Below are 22588 nucleotides of genomic sequence, written 5' to 3' on the forward strand. Positions count from 1 at the left end.
AGAAAAATAAGCTTCCACTGGATGTAGCTGAAGGTAAAATATTGGACACAATGTGTGTTGTTGAACAAAAGCTTTCCCTCCCCATCTTTGGATGTGATTTTAAAGGAAAATATTCTATTTATACTGTGTCATTATCGTTCAATAGGTTTCACACCATGAGAGAAAATGCCAGCCAGATACGATTGGGCTACAAAGATAAGAGGTATGGAGAAGGGGGAAACCTCTCTGCTGTACAATAGCGAGCTTAAAAATTCACAAAACCTGAGTTCCATATCCAAATCTCAGCCATCAATCATTTATAATTATCTGAATTCATACCCAGTACAACACTCAAAGTGTTTCAGGCAAACTGACTAACACATAAATGTTGCATTGCTGGATGAGAGACAGGGGTGTCCTTGCAAGACTCACCCCAATATCCCCATGCACATCATCCCACACACTCAGTGCCTGTCCTATTTCACATGTGTTTCTATGTACTATTGTTATAATAATATATTGTGTTCTTATTTCAATCTATTACATTCCTTACCTCTTACGCTGTTTATGGGCCCTATTAAATTGGTCTGTGGATTACTGGTATCCTTACCCTTTATGGATTCTCCTTTAAAGTCATTCAAGTTGGTGGTCATCACTATATCTTGTAAGAGTGAGTTCCATAGTTTAAACACACAGTTTAAGTGTGCACATCAATGTCTCTAACTCTCTCTCTGCATTACCAACTTGCACATGTGCACAGCTAAAGCACCAGAAAAGGGAATCTTGATGCATCTATTATAGTTGTATCAAGACTATTTAGGGGGTTGTGTTTTACCAATGAACAGGAGTACATTTACATATCGATAAAACACAATATATCAGTGGCACAGAGTATGTACACCCCATTCCAGAATTAATTTAAGAAATAAATTTAATTTAATTTGTTAAAACCAAAATTCAAGAGGGATGGTACACAGGGTGGGGGCAAATCTTCAGAGAGTCGTGGGAAAATCCACTCACTGTCACATGGCTCATATCTTCTACCTGTTTTGGTACATTGCCATAGCATGTACAGTTGGTTTTCTAAATGCCAATTAAGCACTCATTCTTTCTGCCCTCCTAGGGCAATTGGTAGACTGCAAAATAACCAGGGTTTTAATTTAAACAAATATGACATTTTTTTGGTCTTCCTAAACATGAGAGTTGCAGAGCACTTTGGGTTTCTTAACAGTATGTTCAATATAGTCTAATAGTGTGATTGTGCTATAGTTCATAGTCAGGGATGATCCAGGGATTTGTTTGGTTGATGGAAAGTGGCGTCATCAGGAGATTTGCTATTGCTTCTGCTATCCAATGGTTAGGAGGCTACCAACCCATCCTTACATTCATAATTTCACTGTTGGCAATTCATCAATATCCTCTGCTGTTGTATCATCTACACAAGCTCCTGGCCATAGTGTGGGTGTAAAAACAAACAAACAAGCCTTTTAGTGTATTTTATTGGATGACTGGATGCAATGTGTTGTCATGCAGACAAAATATAAAGGTAAAAGGTAAAGGTACCCCTGCCCGTACGGGCCAGTCTTGACAGACTCTGGGGTTGTGCGCCCATCTCACTTAAGAGGCCAGGGGCCAGCGCTGTCCGGAGACACTTCCGGGTCACGTGGCCAGCGTGACAAAGCTGCATCTGGCGAGCCAGAGCCGCACACGGAAACGCCGTTTACCTTCCCGCTGGTAAGCGGTCCCTAATTATCTACTTGCACCCGGAGGTGCTTTCGAACTGCTAGGTTGGCAGGCGCTGGGACCGAGCAGCGGGAGCGCACCCCGCCGCAGGGATTCGAACCGCCGACCTTTCGATCGGCAAGTCCTAGGCGCTGAGGCTTTAACCCACAGCGCCACCTGCGTCCCTAGACAAAATATACTTTTCATATATGTTCTGGGTCCCCATTTATTGAGTCACTCTTTTTGTGCCTGTTGTGGTGGTGGCTTGCTGAGCTGTGTGCCACCCAGCTGTGCTCAGGCCTTACTCAGGGAGCCAATCAACTGTGCCAGCTAGCTTCTTGGGGCGGGGCTTTGCGGGAGGGAGAAACTTCTTCCTCTGGTCCACTTCTGGGCATAAACTGGAGGATGATTCAGTGGCTTCAATGTTGTCATCTTTCCAAAGCATGTGACCATCAGAAATGTTGGCTCCAGAACTGGTGGATATGAATTGACATTCCATTTTCCTCCAGAAAATTAGTTTTATATGCTGTCCAGGGCCCCATTAGATTATGAGTAGTTTCCCTTTTAATGCAGTTACTCATGAGAGTTACTGCTAATTGCAATAACCTGCTTAAATTAATAATGAATGAGAAAGTATCTCATCTTAGTAGTTGAGTTGTGACTAATGCTGGCAAAAGGCTGAATCACTTTTGAAATGGCAGATATGTCTTCTGCATGTTCACCAGTGCCATTGTCACAAATGGAACAGACAATACAAGAATGAATCTCTGACTTCTTGGACTGGTAGAAAAGGAAAAGGTTGAATGTATCACATTTTAAAAATTTATCTTGACCCAGGTACTCCCAAAAGGAGATATGTTCCCACTCATTTAAAATATATGTGAAATGTAGGAACGTGTATGACTTGGGCTACTAAACATAAGGAAATCTGACTTCTTACAGAATCGAATAGATCCTGCCAGAAATTCTGATTCCTGAGTAAGACCTACTTCTCAAGTGGTTGGCAGTGAATCTGGTAAAGGTTTCCTCTAACCCTTCTACTTTCAACTGGCAACACAGAGTATTGATACCTGAGCTTCTTATTGTCCTATCTGAACTTTTCTTTTTTTTAAGGATAAGTATGCAATAGCTAATATCTTCCAGTCATTATCTTCAACCTGCCTTCCAGGAGTATCATGATACTTATTCCAGGATCCATCTGATCCCTTAATTATGCAATGAGAACAACATATGTACACAAGTCCATAGCTGAATGCACTTAGAAGCCTTCCCACAACCTCCATTATCAGGATTCCTTATCACGTGGAAGGTAAAATCCACCTTTGGACCTTCCTACTCAAAGTGGGCCAAGGACATTTGGGGCAGGGCAGTGTGCAAAGTTTGCACACGTGTTTGTTTGTTTGTTTGTGTGTGTGTGTGTGTGTGTGTGTGTATGTGTATAAAACCAAACTCTGATCTCTACGACCGGAATGAAAATTGACTATGCTTTACACCGATATTTTTTGACATCATTCATTACAGCCTGAACACATTGACTCAATGCATTATTTCCTCTTGAATGGCTTTACCACCGTATGGGAGACAGTGAATACTGAACCATCTGCTTCTACCAGCCTGTCCTTTGACTGTTTCCCTCAAGCTTGCTTGTATGCATATTAGAGAAAGCAGCACAGAGGAAGAGGAGCTCTAAATGACCAGAGCTGAGGTTAATGAGGCTACTATAGGCATGATTTACATGGTCCAAAAAATGCTGTAATTAAGACATTAGGCACATACATTTTTAAAATACTGACAATAGATGCATAAGAACAGCCATTGCAAGACAGCATAACTAGAGCAAAAGGCCCTATTGAGCACCTAATTTTGTGTTGTGTTGTGGCTAGGAATTTTGGAATCCACCCAGTTTAACTGATTCAAGTGGCCCAAATCCAGACACATAGTGCTTTCTACTTTGGCAGTTTAAGCAAAGAGACTTATTTAGGCATCTCTCAAACAAAGCAGACCAAACAAAATCAGAGGAAATGCTAAGATGAAACGTACTATTATTTTTGAGAATAAGGCATTAGGTAGCAGGAGCAAAATAAAACCTTTGGCTGCAGTCCAGCACACTAATTTCTGTGGGCTCAAGGATGCCTAACTCTGTACTGAGTTGTGCCACTTGACTATAGTGAAACCAAAGTCACCCGCATTCAAGTACCTGGTGCAGGGATAAGGAACCTTTCACTCTCCCAATGTTTTGGAGCTACAGCTTCCACCATCTTGTTTTATGTACGATTTTAATGCCTTTTACACTGTAAAATGCTTTGGGACCTTTCTCTCGGTGTGAAAAGGAAAAAATATATAAATAAAAATTAGGAAAAAATATTTTTTAGATCATCCCTGACCATCCCCTTTGGCCATTTTCGCTGGTGCTGATGACAGTTGGACTTCAAGAGCAGGATACTGAGTAAGTCTGCAGGCTTCAACAGGCTGATGCAATACTCTGTGAAGTGCTGGGTCAGAGTGGCTCAGCAGGAGTGTGATTAATATGATTGGCTATCACCTGTTTTAAAAAGGAAAGCCTGCTCAACAGTGGTTGTGGTGGTTGTGCTGTGGTGGAGAGTATTCGTTTGCCTTAAGGAGCAGGCACTCTGTATGGACTGTTTTTGTAAATACCTGTATATAGCTCACATTAAAAAGACTGCACTGGAAAAACCTGGGACTCTGAGCGTTTCTGCTAAAAGCGCTGCGAGGAATTTGTGACACACTTGGAGGGCATCAAGTCCCTCATTTTGTGGTCAAATAATTTGTAGGTTGGGCTGTGCACCTCAGGAACTGAGGAGCAAACAATCTGAGGAGCAAAACAATATTAGCTAAAACCAGTACTATTTTTCTAGAAAAAGAGGTGCTGGAACTTACCATGAACACCTCTTAGAATGGCGGTGGCACTCACCTGAGAGACACTGGAACTCTTAGAGTTCTGGCTGAAAAAAGCCCTGGCTAAAATCCGAAGGTGTTCACCAGCCTACTTAACCTGTTCCGTTGTGTTGAAAGAAAAGGAATGTGGATATAGCTTCTTTGGATCTCTGCTGCCTGTTCTGATTACAAGTAGACCCTCCAGACGTCTGCTGCAACAATAGCAATATTGACTTCCATCTACAAACTTGGATATACATAATGAAAGTCAACAAAGTTAGAAGGATACACTGGGTACTTAAGAAATTCCTCAAAGGCTTCCTGTCCTTTACTATTAAGAGCTGTTGCAAAGCACAACCCTCAGCAATATTTGTAACAGTTAATTCGGTAGACAAGCCAGGAAGTCTTTCGCTGCAGCCTTCGTGTCTTAATTAAGTGGAATTTGTTTCAGCAACTAATGCTTGTCACAAGTGCTTTTTTGCCTTAGGATGACTTCAAAGATGTTATTACACATTTAGATCATCAGCCATCTGTGTCTTAGAATTATACCAGCTTCCTGAAGAAGAAAACCCCCGGCCAGACTAATTTTCCCCAGACTGAAGGAATGAAGTTAAAGAACTTATGGAAATGACTCTGTTATTTCCTAAAAAGATCTCTTCTCCCACTGCCTAACTCCCAATATTTGGGGTATTTTCTTTCTGCTTTGGAACCATTAGGATGTCAAATAAACCTCCCAGTAGTGAGTAGGGATTAATGTACAAACAAAGGCTTGTGGCAACAGAAGGCATTCACTCTTTATTCTGTTTTTGTAGCTAACATTTAATGTGATAATCTAGCTCCCCTTATCACCCTTTATTGTGGTGTAGAAGGAGATAAGGACACAAACATTACCTGACTGATTGATTGATTGATTGAATGAATGGATATTTCACCCCTCAGGTATGTCAGTAACAACAATCTTCTACCTAGATTTTCAGCAGTATTTCTTGAACGCATGATCTTTGGTCTGTTGTGCTTTGACTACCTTTCTTCTTTGTACATGCCACCTTTGAGATCCATTTCCTGACTATTTGTATTGTCCCCTGAAGTTCTTGCTTAGACTTCAAGTTTAGGGCATTCCCCCAAATCTGCTCAGAAGGGTCAGGAGAACACCCATGAACAGGGGGTGGGGGTGGCGAGAGGGGTGATTGACAGAATTATCACCTTGGCATGCTGTTGAATTCCACTGTTAGGGCTGTTGCTGTTTTTTTCTTAAAGAAAGAACTCACCCTTCAGTCAATTGCTTTCAGGGCAGTTTTGGATATTTAAGTCCTCTGATAAAGGAGGTACTAACTGAAATGATGGTCATGTTTGGGGGTTTGGGGTCCTCCTCAGTCTGGATTATGTCTGCAGTAGTGGTTTTCCCCACGGGGGATTGGCTTCTGTTGACTTAGCAGAGTGTTATGATCTGACAGGACTACGGGGAGGAGGAAGAGGATCCTGGTGAGGGGTGTAGCTGGCACTGGGAGACACCGGGGCAAGCTGCAGAGTGGGGAAAGAGGTTGGTGCAGGAAGTACTCACAGGGTGGCAGAGGATGATGAGGGGATAGGGCTCAGTGCATAAGAACCAGAGCAGCAGGACCCATCACCAGAGCCAGAGGGGGACATGTCTCCACAAACTAGGCATAGGGAGTAGCTAGAGGGGCACTCTAGGAGGCTGAGGCAGTCAAGGCCCTCTGGCCAGGTGGGGCTTGCTAGCTCTGAGAGGAGGCGTGTGATTCCTTAGCTGGAGTAGGCTCAGAACAGGTGAGGCTCACTTGCCTCATCAAGCCCAGATGCTGCAATCAGCATGCAGAGTACACGAGGGCAGCAGAGCCCATGTTGAGGGACCTCAGTTTGGATTCTCCAGGATCTCTGTGGGACTGTGCCTTGGACTTTGGACATGTGGATCGACCCTGGACTGGGGCCTTGACATACTGACTTGCCACCAGGTAGGCCAAGGGTTCAAGCTACAGAATTCCTGCTATAATCATGTGCTGCCTCTCTTTTTGGGCTGCTTGCTACACTGGGTCACTGCTATGCTGTCATGCAGCTTACTTTCACCCTGTTTTCCGATACAGTTCTGCTCCCCCTTTCTCAGATTTCTGCCTTATTATTGATAACTGCTTATACCTGAGAATAATTGGCTGGCAACAGAGCAGCTGGGTGGCACTCAATTTAGAGCAGCCTGTAAGAAGTGGAAGGCTACTTTTGACTAGGTTGCTGAGTTCTGCCATAAATTCCTAGGTTAAGTGTCTGTGAAGCTTCCCTTCATTGTGTCATCCCTGACCACTGGTCCTGCTAGCTAGGGATCATGGGAGTTGTAGGCCAAAAACATCTGGAGGGCCAAGGTTGAGGAAGCCTGGTATATAGCCTTCCTGATCCCCTCCCCTTGCCTCCACCCCCCCGTTTGCTGGGCTGAGAGCAACTGACAGTTTGCCACATCCGTATAATGAGCTTTCAGGTTGTGGAACGGCATCTTTCATTCATATTACATGATCCAGATGCCTTATGTAGGCTGGACCATAAGAGTAAATTAATAAATATTCATGGCAGTATATAATTTAACAGTCAAACAAGCAAAAGATCTAGCCATTTGGTAAGCTGCATGCACACACACACACACACACACACACACACACACACGAGACTGTGGGAGCTGGAGAGTAAAATAAGTATTTTCCAGCTGAGTTGGTGAGTAAAATTAGAAGACATACAATTTCATTTTAGGTTTTTTTTAATGCAGAGGAGCACATTACAGGTCACACACTCACCACCAGCAGAATAAGGGCAAATCTACTTCACCAAGGACTCTGTCCTCATTTCAACTCACAGATTGTGAAGGAATTATAAACAGCTCCCTTTGCAGCCAAGCAGAAGTTATGTTTTGTGTCCAGTGCCACTTCTCACATTTTCTCATTACATGGTGTGCTATTTACTGACTCTAAGATGATTTCATTGTGGGGAGTCTGCTTGATTTGAAAACCCGGGGGGCTTCTGAAAGCCTGAGTGCAGATATCTTGTGAGCATAAGGCAGTTTTGTCTAGAAATGTTGATGCCATGAAATATCTGGGGCAGGGAATAAGTTTTATATGCTAAGCTTCTCAGAGTTGGATAATATAAGTGAATGAAAGACCTCTGCCTTAGCAATTAAGGCTGGTGATTATATGGGATAGGGATTAGGGGAGATGCCAAAAGGACTATGGATTGCTGTGAGAAGTCTGGAAAAATGGTAAGGTGAAACTTATAGAATAAAATTTAGTGAAAGATGATGCTTATACAGTAACCTGTTGTTCCCGTTGAGGGAATGCCTCAATGGAAGCCATCCTTTGTAGTCCATTATGCACTGAAAACCTCTTTACTTACTTCCTATGAGGCACATTTCAAGTGCATTTCCTGCCTGGTAAACAAACTGTGCCCTGTTCTTGTCAATATTCCTTTAGACAAAAAATATTGCAAAAAATCCTGCAAATATTGTTTTATGTTTTACTATTTAAACTGCTAGTGCCAAATAGCTACCCCGTCAAAGGAAAGAAACGATGTGTTCAGCCTCTGCTTCATTGTTTTCCTCATTCTTTGACTTCCATTATGCTAATGCGTCACAAATAAACTTGAAAGCCTTACTCGACTTTCCAGAGCAAGGAAGATCTGTCAGTTATCCTGGCACTCTGGCTCTCGCACTGAAAGAAGTTCCAAATCTGCTCTCTCTTGTGCTCCACCTCCACTCTATACCACCATCTATTAGAGCAATGCAAAGTCTGTTTGGCTGGAGAATCCCTCTGAGATATTTTTAAGGGGAAGAGGTGCTGCGGAATGCAAGCTGACCACTGTGACCTCTGAGAAAGATGCGGATGCCAGTGTGGTATAAGGGAGCTAGCCTGGTGTAGTGGTTAAGATTGTTGGACTAGGACCTGTTAGACCAGGGTTCGAGGCCCCACTTACTGGGTGGTTTTGGTTCGGTGACTGCTTCACAGCCAAATTTACCTCACAGGGTTGTTGCAGGGATTAACTGTGCAGTGGGAGAACCATGGACACCACTTTGAGTTCCTTGGAGCAAAAAGTGGGATGGAAAAGCAAGAAATATAAATGAATGAATGAATGTAATTTGTTTCCTCAGCTATATCTGAATATCCTGCCTGATGTCTACTATTAAAAGAGTGAAAATATGAGGGATATTGTGATGGTTGAAAGAAGTTGCAGTTTGCTTTCTTTGCAGAGGTGGAAGGCTACTGTTTGGCAGTAGAATTCTGAAATTCCACTGAAGGATGGATGGAGAAACAAAATGCCCCAATCACTTTCTTGTCATTTATGAAATACCCCTGAAGTAACACAATTGCTAAGGGTTGTTTCCTTATTCTTTTACTGTATGCAATGTACAGTTTTAATTCTAATTGAGCAGTACATAAATGTTTAGATATTATTATTATTTTTAATGTATTTAAACCCAGGCTGTCTGAGCCTTTCAAACCACATCAGAGGACCCAGAGAAAGCTTCTAGAATGACTTAAGGAAACAGTCATCAATGCCCAAAGAAAGATGCATAGGAAACAACTGTACTCCTGAAGGGCAGGTTGAGTCACATACATCAATGACAAAGGAAAATTGTGGAGGCTGATTTATATTCCACACAGCCCTACCAACTGCAATATAGGTTTGGTTTCAGTGGCTTCAGTGACCAAGGGGCTAATAACAAATGTCTCAAGGATCTTCAAGTTTTGATCTTCACAAGAAATTCACATCTAGAGCCTCTCTCACAGTTCTTTGGAATGCCTTCCATAGCATACTTATTTGCACAACTTATCACTGAAAGAGAATGGAACAGGCACACACTTATGCATATCTTTTAGTTACTGAAATTGAACTTGGGTTTCAGCAATAGCTCTTTGAGTTCACACTGAAGACTAAACCCCATGGCGTACTGAGAAGGAAAGGATATAACTCCCTGAGGGCAGGAAGGAGATTTTGTTCACCTATGACCCTGTCTTGTTGTTTAGTCGTTTAGTCATGTCCGACCCTTCGTGACCCCATGGACCAGAGCACGCCAGGCACTCCTGTCTTCCACTGCCTCGTGCAGTTTGGTCAAACTCATGTTGGTAGCTTCAAGAACACTGTCCAACCATCTCATCCTCTGTCGTCCCTTTTCCAGGGAGTCTTTTCTTCTCATGAGGTGGCCAAAGTATTGGAGCCTCAGCTTCAGGATTTGTCCTTCCAGTGAGCACTCAGGGCTGATTTCCTTCAGAATGGATTGGTTTGATCTTCTTGCAGTCCATGGGACTCTCAAGAGTCTCCTCCAGCACCATAATTCATGACCCTGTCTAGATATAGTTAAAAGCTGTTAGCAAGATTGATCCTGATGGGTATCACTACTGTTTCCCACAAATAATAGAGAACATGTTAGTTAAGAATACATGTGGCATGTTTAAATATGGATTTATCCCTCTTTCGTAATGTTAGAATCCAGTGGCAACCAAAGAAGCTGAATGATAGGAGATTCGGGGCAGACAAGAGAAAATACTTCACACAGTGGATAGTTAAAACTAGGGAATTCATTACCGGAAGATGTGGAGGTGGCCAGCATCCCAGATGACTTTAAAAGGGGATTAGAGAAATGAATGTAAGATAAAGCGGAATACAGTTTTAGGATTGTGAGACTGGTGTGGCAGCACTGGGCACCACACTGCAGGGACACCACAACGATGTTGTAGAATGGAGCATGAGAGACGGGGGTCACCAAATTTCAGCATTGCACAGGGTGCCACTCAAATTTAAGAGCTCAGATTCTGCTACTGATAAAGCTATCAGCGGCTAGTAGTCACGATAGCTATGAAGTGCCTCCAGGATCAGAGGCAGCTTGCCTCTGAATGCCCATTGCTGGGAAACAACTGCAGGAGAGAGCAAGTACTGTAGGCTTCATATGGGCATTTATCTGGCCACTGTGGGTGGTAGTATGTTGGGTCAGGTAGGCCTCTGGTCTAATTCACCTGGACTCTTTCTGTTGTTGTTGCTGCTGTTCCTCCTCCTCCTCCTCCTCCTCCTCCTCCTCCTCCTCCTCCTCCTCCTGGATTTCTGACCTTAAAGGGTGTTTTGAAATCTCTGGCTGGTTTGAAATCACAGTAGCATGTTGGTTTTATTAGACCTTCACAGAAGAGGTATTTCCCAGGGGAGTCATTTCTAGACCAACAACCTAGGCTGTCCATATCCATCTGTTTATGGATAGCTTCCTTAAATGGATACTTCAAAAGTGGGTGTCGAATATTGACACTGAAACATTATTCATATGGCTGAGGTAGTATTTAAATGATCCAACCAAGTCAGTGGGAGATAATGACATGGGTCTACCTGAGCATGGAATCAATCCCTTGCTGGTTTCCTTAGGAGACCCACACAGTTGGCCTCCACAGAAGCAGCTGGACATTTTAATGTTTTCATAGGCATGCAAGAACTACTCACAGAAACAAATTTCAGGTTCATGCACAGCTTGGGCAATGTTTCAAGGACCCCACTCAGTGCATTTTGTCCCATAGTAGGGTGGGCAATGATATTGGATGCAACATTTTAGTGTGTTCATTTCCTTCATGAGGGAAATTCTACGCAAGAACTAAAAATATCACAATGTTATCCTTGGGGTTTTTTTTCCCCTTCTTCCTTCACTCTGATTTACAAATGTCCTTTTGTATTCCGTTTGTGACCCTGTTTTCTATTTTTATGTAGTAGAAAGGGGGGGGGGACAAACATTAATTCTGCCTCTCATCAAATATGGCTTTTGGGGAGCGATTTCTGGTTGTTAGAGGAGAGCCAACCAACTCCTCTGCTTAGATAAGTAATCTATCACTAGCCTTCCTATTCCTCCCTCCCCTGTCGCCTGCTCTTCTGATTCAGGCTCAAGGGCATAATATTTAAAAACAAAGAAATCTGATCTATTGCATCTTGTGAGCCTTTCCCATCTACACTGCATTGCCAGAATTGCTAATAACAATGCATTCAGTGACAAATTGGGCCATTTGAATTATAATGGCTAATAAATATTATTCCGTTGGCTCTTTCATGCAGCATGTGTGGCAAATTCACAGCAGCAGTTTCACTAGCTCTGAAGTGGGACCTCCTGAGGGAGAAAGAATCATAGACAGGTTGTGTTGCCTAGTGGATAGGGTGCCATGGTTAGCCTCAGTCACAGAGCCTGTTATACGGCCTCAGAACATCATCCAGGATTGTTGTAAGGATAAAATGAGTTACTTTAGTGTATGTCATTATGAACGCTTTGAAGAAAAGGTGGGATGTGAGTCTGATTATTACTAATAATTTGTGGGTTTGCATTTAGAATCCAATTACATAAATATAAGACTGTATAGGTCTTATGTAAAAGTCCAGTGCACATTCTGAACATACTTTAGATCAATAGTTATATGTGGATGAAGCAAAAGGGATATGATAAAGAGTGGATCCTATCAATGCAGGTGAATGAGACATTTATCTCATTTAAACTGGACACTGGTACTCACATTAACATTTTATCTGAGAAGTATTATAAGATTCTGTTAATAAGGTCAAAACTGGGACCCACAAAAATAAAAATTACTGATTATTCTGGAACAAATATCCTGGTATTGTGGAGATCTGTGGTTAGTGTCAGGTACAAAATGCCACATATAAACTTTTGTTCCTTGTTGTAGTCAAATGGAAACTAAGCAACAGGCATCTAAGGATGCTTGGCCTGCAGGGGATGTTTTGTTAGCCTGCTTGAAAAATCTCTAAAGTCTGTTCCCCAGTCTTCCGAGGGGTATATTCTCTTTCTCTTTCTCTCCCCCCCCCCCCACAATTCCCTCTCTGCCTCCCTTTTTGCTTTGCTGCTCCCTTGTCAGGAGGTGCTTCAGAAGTGCAGAAATTCATCTGAAAGTAGAAAAGAATTTTCAGCAAACCCTCTGGTTTGACCAGGCAAGAACTTGATCTGTGCTTTCCTATTATCTCTTTCTAAATGTTTGGAGCATAGACAACTGGTTAGGCAAGTGGATGAAATAGAAACCAGAACTAGCAAAATAGTCAACTCCAGAGTTCTGATTCAAGGTTTGCTGGAGGCAGTATGCAGTTCTGAATGCCAGTACTGGGAATCTCAAGTGGGGAGAGTGCTGTTGTGCTCATGTGCTGCTTGCAAGCTTCCCTTAGGCATTTGGTTGGCCAATGAGAACAACTAGATGGGCCTTTAGCATGATCTTTCAGGGCTCTTCTGGGTTTTCTTTATTAAAGGACGCAATAAGATAAAGTGGGTAATTCAAATAGGTAAAGGTAAAGGGTCCCCTGGTCCAGTCATGGATGACTCGGGGGTTGCGGCACCTGTCTCGCTTTATTGGCCGAGGGAGCCAGCGTACAGCTTCCAGGTCATGTGGCCAGCATAACTAAGCTGCTTCTGGTGAACCAGAGCAGTGCACGGAAATGCAGATGGTGCTGTGGGTTAAACCACAGAGCCTAGGGCTTGCTGATCAGCGGTTCGAATCCCCGTGACGGGGTGAGCTCCCATTGCTCTGTCCCAGCTCCTGCCAACCTAGCAGTTTGAAAGCACATCAAAGTGCAAGTAGATAAATAGGTACTGCTCCGGCGGGAAGGTAAAATTCAATTACATTGCATCAAAATAAAAAATAAGAACCAGTTATTTCCTTACACTTGGCATGGCGTCTAAAGTTAGTTCCAGTTACTTACATGCTATAATGTAGCATCCATTCACATGCTGACAGCATGCATTTTCTCCTGGGAAGGAGCAAACAGAGCTATTCTAGGCAAAATGAAGTCATGTTCAAAGCCTCCGTGTTTACGTTTTGTTCTAAGAGGGGCCATAACAGATACAGGGGGAGTAAGGGATGGCTCAGAGAAGATCCTGGTCATTCCAGGTTCCAAATTTACGGCTGGGTGGCAATATGTAGCACATGGTTTAGCTCATGGAAGTAACTTAAAGAGGTATCCTTGAATGACTCCCTTGCCTGCCTGCTAGATGGATTAACCCAGGGAAACTCCTAATTTGTGAATTTAGGCAAGGCTTAGGCTGAGAACATACAAATTATTTATGTAGCCATCCCATAATGTGATTCAGTCACATTTCTGTTATGGAAAGATGGAGTCCCTTGTAGATGAAGTGCTTCTTACCAAATAAAAAGAGGGCGTTAGCTTTGGATTCTGTTCAAAACTCTTGTAAATCATGTCTATCTTTTAATAGCTGGTAAATCTTAGCAGTCATCCGTGAGACTAATAATTGGTGAAGAGGGAAATTATCCTGAAGGCAAGTAATCAGAATGTACCATACTTTGGGGGATTATAGACTAATTTGTGGCAATTTTCCCATACTGACTTTGTAAATATGGAGGTCATACGTTTAACGGAATGCACAGTACCCTGGGGCTTTGAAACTATGACCTATTTGTCACATGTAATTGCAGTAGCAGAAATATTACTTCTTTGAAATGTTTGTGTTAGCATAAGAAGAAATGGGACACTTGCCATTGTTTCACTGCCCAATATTTTAGAATCACAGGCTTCCTAGTTCCTTAAAGTATGATCAAGCTAACTCACAAGGACAACTGGCAAGTCTGTCCTTGAGTTCACCTCACGCACTCTAAATTAAAGTCATGGTCAGGAGGAATCCTTGTCATTACTTTTCATTTTCATAACTCTGTCGACCGCCGCGACTGCAGCCACTTGAATTTCCCATGGGCTTTCCCTCGATGCTATTTCTAGACTTGTGTTTCATGGCTAACTAATGGACACATTCATGCCCGGGATGAAGAGTGAGTCCTCCTGGGCCAATGGCAATAAACCTTCAGGACGTTGCTTTGGCAAGCAGTCAAGTGCAGCCCCATTAAAGTGCAAACGAGAGCTCTCAAATTAACCTGGCATCTGCTATCACAGAGACTGAGCCTCAAGCACTGGATCTTGCAGAAAGGGATACGTGGCAACAGCACAGACCTGGGGCTATAGAATTATGGGGACTCCTGTCTTTAGGTAACACACCACACATATACTCCCGGGCAAGTACTATGCTGTAAACCTGAGCTACTGCCCCGGTTCTTCAGGGTACTTTACAGCATAAGCAAAAAAAGTAATAGTACCTGCCACAGCCTGCCCCCAAGCAGGTTCCAATTTGCAGTTTAACAGTGAGAGAAGTGCTGATTCAAACTGGGGGGTTTCTGAAATGTCTGTGTATCTAGAAAGTTGCTTCCTCACCCATGTTTGGTGCTAGGGAGGCACTTGAAAGTCTCGAACATGTCATTTGGGAGGCACTTGAAAGTCTCGAACATGTCATTTGGGAGTTGCCCAGCAACAGGACTTTAAAAGGCTCTTTTAATGGACTTTCTTACATGGGCATTAAAGGGACCCCTGACCGTTAAGTCCAGTAGCGAACGACTCTGAGGTTGCAGTGCTCATCTCGCTTTACTTGCTGAGGGAGCTGACGTTTGTCCGCAGACAGCGGTCATGTGGCCAGCACGACTAAGCCACTTTTGGCGAACCAGAGCAGTGCACGGAAACACCGTTTACCTTCCTGCCGGAGTGATACCTATTTATCTACTTGCACTTTGACATGCTTTTGAACTGCTAGGTTGGCAGGAGCTGGGACTGAGCAATGGGAGCTCACCCGTCACAGGGATTCAAACCGCTGACCTTCCGATCGGCAAGCTCAGTGGTTTAGACCACCTACATGTGCATTGCTGTCTTTTAATTCTTCAGCTGTTATTAAAGCTAGCCATTTATGCACATTAGTGCATGGGTGTTGTTTTTTTAAAAGAACCTTTTAGTATTCATCAGCACAAGGACTCAACTCACAGCTTGGTGCTGAAAAGAAGAATGTGGACAATGTAAAAAAATGACACCAATGCAGTAATATATCAAGGGAATAATGGTAGCAAACAGGTGCAAGAATGGCAGACTAGCTGAAGGCAGATGTGCTGTGGTGGGTCGCTTTGCACCGTTCATAACAGCAATTTTTTGCACTGAGAATAGAACATTACAAAAATTCAGTCGAGCACTACAAGAACAGAGGGAAGCAATAGATGAATCCAAGCAGTTTTATGTATTTAGACATCATTGAAGAGGAGTCGGCATCTTCAGGAGTTAAGGTATTCATTGTTGAACACATTTTCTTTTGTGGCTAAAACTGGAATGTGCTAGTACAGCTACAATATAGTGATTTATTGAATTAACGTGCACCACAGATTATTCTGTGCTATGTATGCTGCTGAGGGTCAGAAAGCAATGCAATGGTTGGTAGTCGTCATACATAAATTCAGAAGCTGCATTTGAACTGAGCTTAAGCAGGTTTGAAATTGGAAAAGTTGCTCAAGCTTCCTTCCCTGAGTGAAATAATCAAGCATTATCCACACATTGCTATATTTCAGACGTTAAGGGCTAGCTACTTGGATTTATAAAAACAAAACTGAGATTCTTGGGATGCTGAATCATTTATCCAGTATTAATTGCTATACTTGCAGAGTGTAGTTGAGGACTATGCACTGTCTTGTGTGTCAAATAATGCCAGTTAAGCCTTTGGGGATGGAAAAAGGTGCATCTATAGAGGGCAGCACCACTCCTTGCAGTCTATATCCACCTACATTTCCAGCTGGTTCCATTTGTACAGGTATAGTTACCAATTATGTTTGCAGCTTATGCCTGCAGTTATGTACTGATGCCTTGAATAGCACTGAACAAAAGGAGCAGAAATCCAGCTGTTATGCAGATCTTTCACATGACATAACATATTGGAGCACCATAGAATTTCTAAGGATGGGGCATCTCAACAGACAATAGACACAAAACAGGAGATTACTCAGCAATATTATGCCTACATGACAGGCAAATGCCTGATTGCAAGTGCTTTATACTGGATGCCAATCTCACTGCTGCTCCACTGTTGCAATTCAGTTATGCTAATATACCAAGGCACTCAAGAGAATGGTTGGATTTTCATCCCCCAGTGGATGCTTATCCTTTTATACAAGCTAGGGGCCTCGTGCCATAATGTGACTTCGAGTTCCTGGGAAAAAACTTGGAACGCAGGTGCCTTTCGAACAAATCAGGAAGCGTGCCTGTAACAATTCTGGAGAAATTCATTTGACTTGCATTTCTTGAAATGCCAGCGCTCTAAGGGGAAAGGGCTTTTAAATTTGCGCTAACCTTTCAAAGCTCTGGAAGGGCTTGTTTGGCTAAGCCTAAGTGCACTTTGTTTTGCTCACCAAGCACAGGCCAGTTTCCTGACTGTCATTTTGTATTGACTGACTTTATCTGACTGTCTGACAAGTGTCGAAGACACCATGCAATGCAGAGGGCTCTGCGCTGAAGGACTTAATTAAACAAGCCTTGAAGAAAATGCAAGGCTGTTTGAAGGTGATTCTCCACCCCCCTTAGGCTATGTTGGTACCAGCTGTTTCCCCCAAGATATCGCCCAGGGTGTATGGGAAGCAGATGGTTCAGTCAGCACCTTATTCTGTATCATCTCCCTGATTTTTAAGAAGCCACTTCGGGGTGGGTCAGTATCTCAGTAAAGAGATACAGTACTTCTTCCATAAAGCACTGTTCCTTCCTACCCCACCCTTGCCAGGCAGATGTGTAAAAGCAATTCACAGTGTGCAAACAGTGCAACAGGACATTCCTTAAAAAGTGGCATCTGCCTAGGACTTCCTTATCCCTAACCAACATGACATCTCTTGTGTAGTTACTCATGTTTTGGAGCATAACTTTAATCACTCAGAAAGGATGGCCTGAATGTGAGATGCAGGCCTCCCATTCACTGTAATGGCTCATTGCACTGTCTGAATGCCTACCAGAGGTAATGGTGGAACAAAGCTCTATAGAGTTCTGTGGGATCTGTGCAAGGGTGTTGGCCCCCCATAAATTGCACCATAGCATGCTCCATCTTGAGTGCTGCAAAGCCTGCAACATGATAAATGTTTAAATTGAATTCTGGCCTTGCCTTTTCAGTCAATTTATTATTTTAAAAATCACCCATTGTAATATGGATAATTAGTTTGCATTGTCCTTTATTTCATCTAAGCAGTGAGTAAGCATTGCATTGGATCTCAGGGACTTGATCCTTATCTTAAATGGGTTACTTTGTTCATTGATTTCAGTGTCCATCAAATGGAACTCTCAAGTGATACACGGGCATGTTAGGGTAAGTAATTACATGCTAGTTCAATTTAAATTACTTTCACTTAATCACTGTGACTATTAATTTCTGGGCAAAGAAATAAATATGAAGTGGTACTTTGCATGTTGTGTGGCAGACCAAATGAATTACATCAGAAAATGCAACCAAATGAGATTTAATATGTTTGAGGGGAAAAAAAGTTTAAAGGAGACAGACATGTTTTACACCTTTTGTGGTACAGATAAATTTGTGATCTTAGTGTGTATAAGGAAAAATGATACTCAAATGTGCAGCACTTTTTCATATTGGATCAAACATCATTGGAACTGTTCACATGTGATGCATCTATATTAAATATCATCTTCTAAGTAGGACCAAGCCAGTAGGATATTTAGAAAACACATCAACAGACCTTGGGGGCAGAAGAGGAAAGTCAGAGGAGCATCTTTGGAAAGTCAAAGTTTGGAGTTAACTCTAGTCCAATGTGTTAAGATAAACAAAAAACAGTGAAGTCTATTACACATCCTTCACATCTTAATTTCAAGAATATTTACCTGAACAGATATTTACAAGCATTTTTTTAAAATATTTTTTTTATATAAAAGTAACATTTTTGCTATATCTATTCCACAAAGGTCTTCATTTATGGGAAACTTACCATATCCAGAGTAAAATATTCAAGAAATCATACAAAAGGGACAGTAGAGCAGGGCCCCGATCCGGCAAAACACCTTCCAGAAGAGATGCAATGTATGGATACAATTTTGTTTTACCATTAATGACCACTGCATATTTCTAAATGGAGGCTACATCCAATATTAGGTATCTGGGTTCTAACCTCCTATGGCTCATAGGAAAAATTATGTAGGCTTTAGCAAAAAAATATGTATATCTTAGCACTGATCAAATGGAGGAGAAGGGATAGAGGAGACATAGCCCCCACCTACTCCTGTTAAGAGCTCTCACACCTTTCTGTTGTCTATATGTGCTGGAACACTGTACTTTCTCTGCTATTAGGTTAAGCAGTGGGTTTCTGGCTAACGTCAAGAATTCTGTTCTTTTTTACTTCATTTGATCTCGTTCTTCAGCATTCAAAGCAACCAGAATGATTTCACTTAACCTACAGACCTTGGTTGATTGTTAAGCTGTACTAGCTTAAAGCTAAGAGCCAAAGATTCATGAGGCCACTGAGAATTCTTGGTTAGCAATCCCTAGCATTCTCACATACATCTACAGTATCCAAGGTACTTGAGGGAAATTCATGAGCACTAAATGGTCCTCACGTGTAGGGCAGACGCAGTCTTGATTAAAATGTCTGGTAGTAGGCATAGACGTGGAAATCACTTGGGAAAAGAATAACCAAGTAGAAGTGTTTATAGTTCAAAAGCCTAATGTCAAATGAATCCTAATTCATCTTAATTGTAGCCACAGTGGGGTTCAGATGATGCCCCAAATGAGGAATGTGTGATCCTGCCCTTCACTTCCCTTGCTCCTAGTATCCATGCTGTTCTGCCACCCACCTATTCAGCATGTGTGAGAAGGGGCTCTATGTGTATATCAACATATGCACAAAGGTCCCCATTAGAAAGATGGACCTGATTGATCCAGGACTTCCATTTGCATGGGGGACCTCTGTGATTGTATGTAATTGGGTGCATAGGGTCCCGCCTAGTCCTTAGGTACACCAAATGTGTTGCTGGTTGGGCGTGTGGCCACTAGGAATGCTGTAGTGGAGGGGAGGAGGCTAACCCAGGCATGGGCAAACTCTGGCCCTCCAGCTGTTTGGGACTACAATTCCCATCATCCCTGACCACTGGTCCTGTTAGCTAGGGATGATGGGAATTGTAGTCCCAAACATCTGGGGGGCCAGAGTTTGCCTATGCCTGGGCTACCCTGTGTAACCCTACAAGCCTCTTGTGCATTATTTGAATCCCAGCCTCCATATTAAAATGGCTAACTAGTACTCTAAAGATCACCATATGTATTCAGTACAGTAATGCCTTTATAATCCCAGCCAACAAACTCATGCCAAATTCTGATCTCTTTTCTTTTTTCTGTGACACCCCCCTTGAAAATCAACTTGAAAATACCTTTTAAAAATCATTGGATAAGGTTTCATATTTTCACTTCTGATTGCTTGGACTACACTGGGATTGGGTATTATATATCCAATTGCATTTATAACCATCTTCTCTGTTTTCCAACTAAGATTAGTTGCAGTGTCCAATGTTAGCAAGATACATATATTTTACATCTCTATATGGCAAATCTGCTTACAGTTCTCAGTGTCTGCTATTGCATTGTTGGATATAGTTTAATTGGTTTTAGATTGGGGGGGGGGAAGCAGCATAACTGAATGATAATTGACTATAAATGAGAACACCATGAATGGGAGAAGAAAATGAACAGCAGCAGCATTTTTTTAAAAAAATCCTTTTTTGCAGGCATTTGGATGACAGATGTAAATTAAGTGCCTGATTTATATAAAAGCTAAAAGTTTTCTGCACAAAAATAGGCTACTGGAAAGGGTACGTTTCAAGACAAAGCTATTGTTTTCATGAAGAACCCAATTACTTCGAGTAATGGTAAATTTTTAATGAAGGGGAAGAAATTATTTCTGGAAGTGTTTCTCTCTGCACTGGGAACAACACTGCTTATTTTCTTGCCTGCTGAAATAGCAGTTCATCTTGCACACTTAATGATAGCTGCTGCTTAAAAATAAAAACAGATAAAGCTTTCTTTCCTGATTACATAGAAGATATTTGCATATTTGCCCATGTGTTTTCTAGCTTTCAAATCTGCCCCACCTCTTTTATTTAATGTCCTCCGTAGGACTGAAGAGGAGAAACATTCCTCGCCCATATCAATTTTAGGTGCTTGCTGTGAGACAGAGAAATATATACCTGACAGTACAGAATTCCATCATGTTTGGACTCAGAAAGGTGTTGGGTTAGCCTTCCTGAATTATATTTCCCCGTAAAGAAACAATGTATGTTTCTCTCCTATCTTTTTGCATTCTAAATACTACTTTCAGAGACAATATGCTCTCACACCCTCCCCTCAGTCCTTAATTCTAACTTCTTACCTCTTTCCTTTGATGTTAAGGGTGATGTCTTCTGTGGAGGCCTGCAACTATTGGAGGGCATGTAGGGGTATTGCCACCCCATTTGCATTTCGAAGCAACATAAATGAAAATATTGACCAGCTATTTCAACTTACCTTCTTAGTCCGGTTATTTTTAAAGGTGAGTGGATTTTTCTTTACCTGTCTGAATATTTAAATTTCCTGACTTGATAATATGTGTCATACTGAACAGTTATATAAATAACATTTTCATTTTTTAAAAAAAGCTTAAAAAAGGACTTTTTGACTGAGATTGCATTTTCAACAAAGTACATAAACGCCTAAAGTTCTCCAGTGTGCCCATCCATGTGAAAATGTCTAAGCTACAGGCCTGACTTCATGCCACACGGCACACACTACAGGCAATGTTATGTTGGACCAATAGAATGAATACTGATGGAACTTAAGAAGTCATCAGCCTTTCAACGCAAAAGTGTTGTTGTACAGAATCACCAAGGAATGTGGCTTATACAATCTCAGTTTTGAGAAATCATTCCTTTTCCTAGTATATGTTCCATAACTCAAGCTGTCACGTCCGACTTCCACACAAATTCCCAGCGTAACCAATTCCTATTAGCAGAGCATACCTTATATTATAAACCTTGCAAGTAGGCCAGTGTTGCACCATGAAGCTTATACAGTTTTTCCCTCAGTGTAAAAATATACAATGCTACTGCATATATATATTTTTTGCAGTTAAAGGTCCAATCAGTCCATTGTTTTATGGCAGTTCTGTTCCTTTTGACTTTTCATACGTCTCCAACCCAAACCACTGTGTTGCCTCTCTTGATACCCGATACCTCGCAGCGTAATGTGTTTTGTCTCCCATTAATTATAAATAGTGACTCCTTTGCTGGTGTTATAAGGTATTGTCCAAATAATCCACTGTCTTGAATAATTCTGTTGTAGTTACTCCAGGGCCAGTCTTTGGATTTGATAGGGTCCTTTAAATTCTTCAATACATCCATTTTCCCTGTTGACAACTCTACAAAAAGCACATCTGTTTGCAAATGTGAAGTAGCGTATATATAATACTGATTGCCTTCGGTGAAAGAGGACTGAAATGTCAGATCGGATATGTGCATGGTGGTTTGTAAGTCATAAATCAACTTGATTTCCCCTTGGATTGTTATTGCTTGGACTCTGATCCTCCCGCTCTGTTCATCTGCGCTGACCAAATAGCGTCCATCAGGGGAGATGTAGGGAGTACCTGATATGTCGCTGTTGGGGCCAATAACAGAATCTGTAACACTGTCAATTATAAGCTGTGGAGTTATTGGTACTGACATGTTTGTTTTGCACTGGACGAAGAAGTAGCCACCCAGATGTGTATAGGCCATGGCTAGGGGCAAACAGCTGTAGTTCTTGAAGCTGATCGTCTTGATGTGAGCCACAGTTTCCAGATCAATTTTGTGAACGACAGACTTAGACTTGTTAAAGATGAAACCAAATCTGAAATGGGGAAATAAAAGACAAACAATATATAACCAACCAGATGCCACAAGATGTTATGAGAATAACAATTCTTTGTGTCACTTGGCCCAAGAGCAGAAATGTTGTCTTGTTAAGACTTACGCAATCCTAGGAGGTAAGCCACTATTACGCTGTCATCAATATGTATGTATTTATTTGAAATGTTTATTATTTAATAGACAATAACAGAACAAAATGGAGAATGGACACACCTAATACATAAAGGAGTAGAGTATTAGAAGTGACCTTATGAAA

The 22588-nt window shown here is 41.9% G+C and overlaps 1 protein-coding gene across 3 annotated transcripts in view; it reads right to left on the reverse strand.

Annotated features, from left to right (window-relative positions):
* Nucleotides 1-21431: 21431 nt before the first annotated feature.
* The window catches only part of FSTL4 (follistatin like 4), a 369203-nt gene continuing 368046 nt past the window's right edge, over nt 21432-22588 (reverse strand). For all 3 annotated transcript variants that reach the window (XM_083728410.1, XM_083728409.1, XM_083728408.1), the window contains one exon: nt 21432-22312. In XM_083728410.1, coding sequence (XP_083584536.1) covers nt 21610-22312 — 703 coding nt within the window. In that variant the 3' untranslated portion in view covers nt 21432-21609. The remainder of the gene's footprint in view (nt 22313-22588) is intronic.

This window comes from Podarcis gaigeae (assembly GCF_964106915.1).
Source record: "Podarcis gaigeae genome assembly, chromosome: 2".
NCBI lineage: Eukaryota > Metazoa > Chordata > Lepidosauria > Squamata > Lacertidae > Podarcis > Podarcis gaigeae.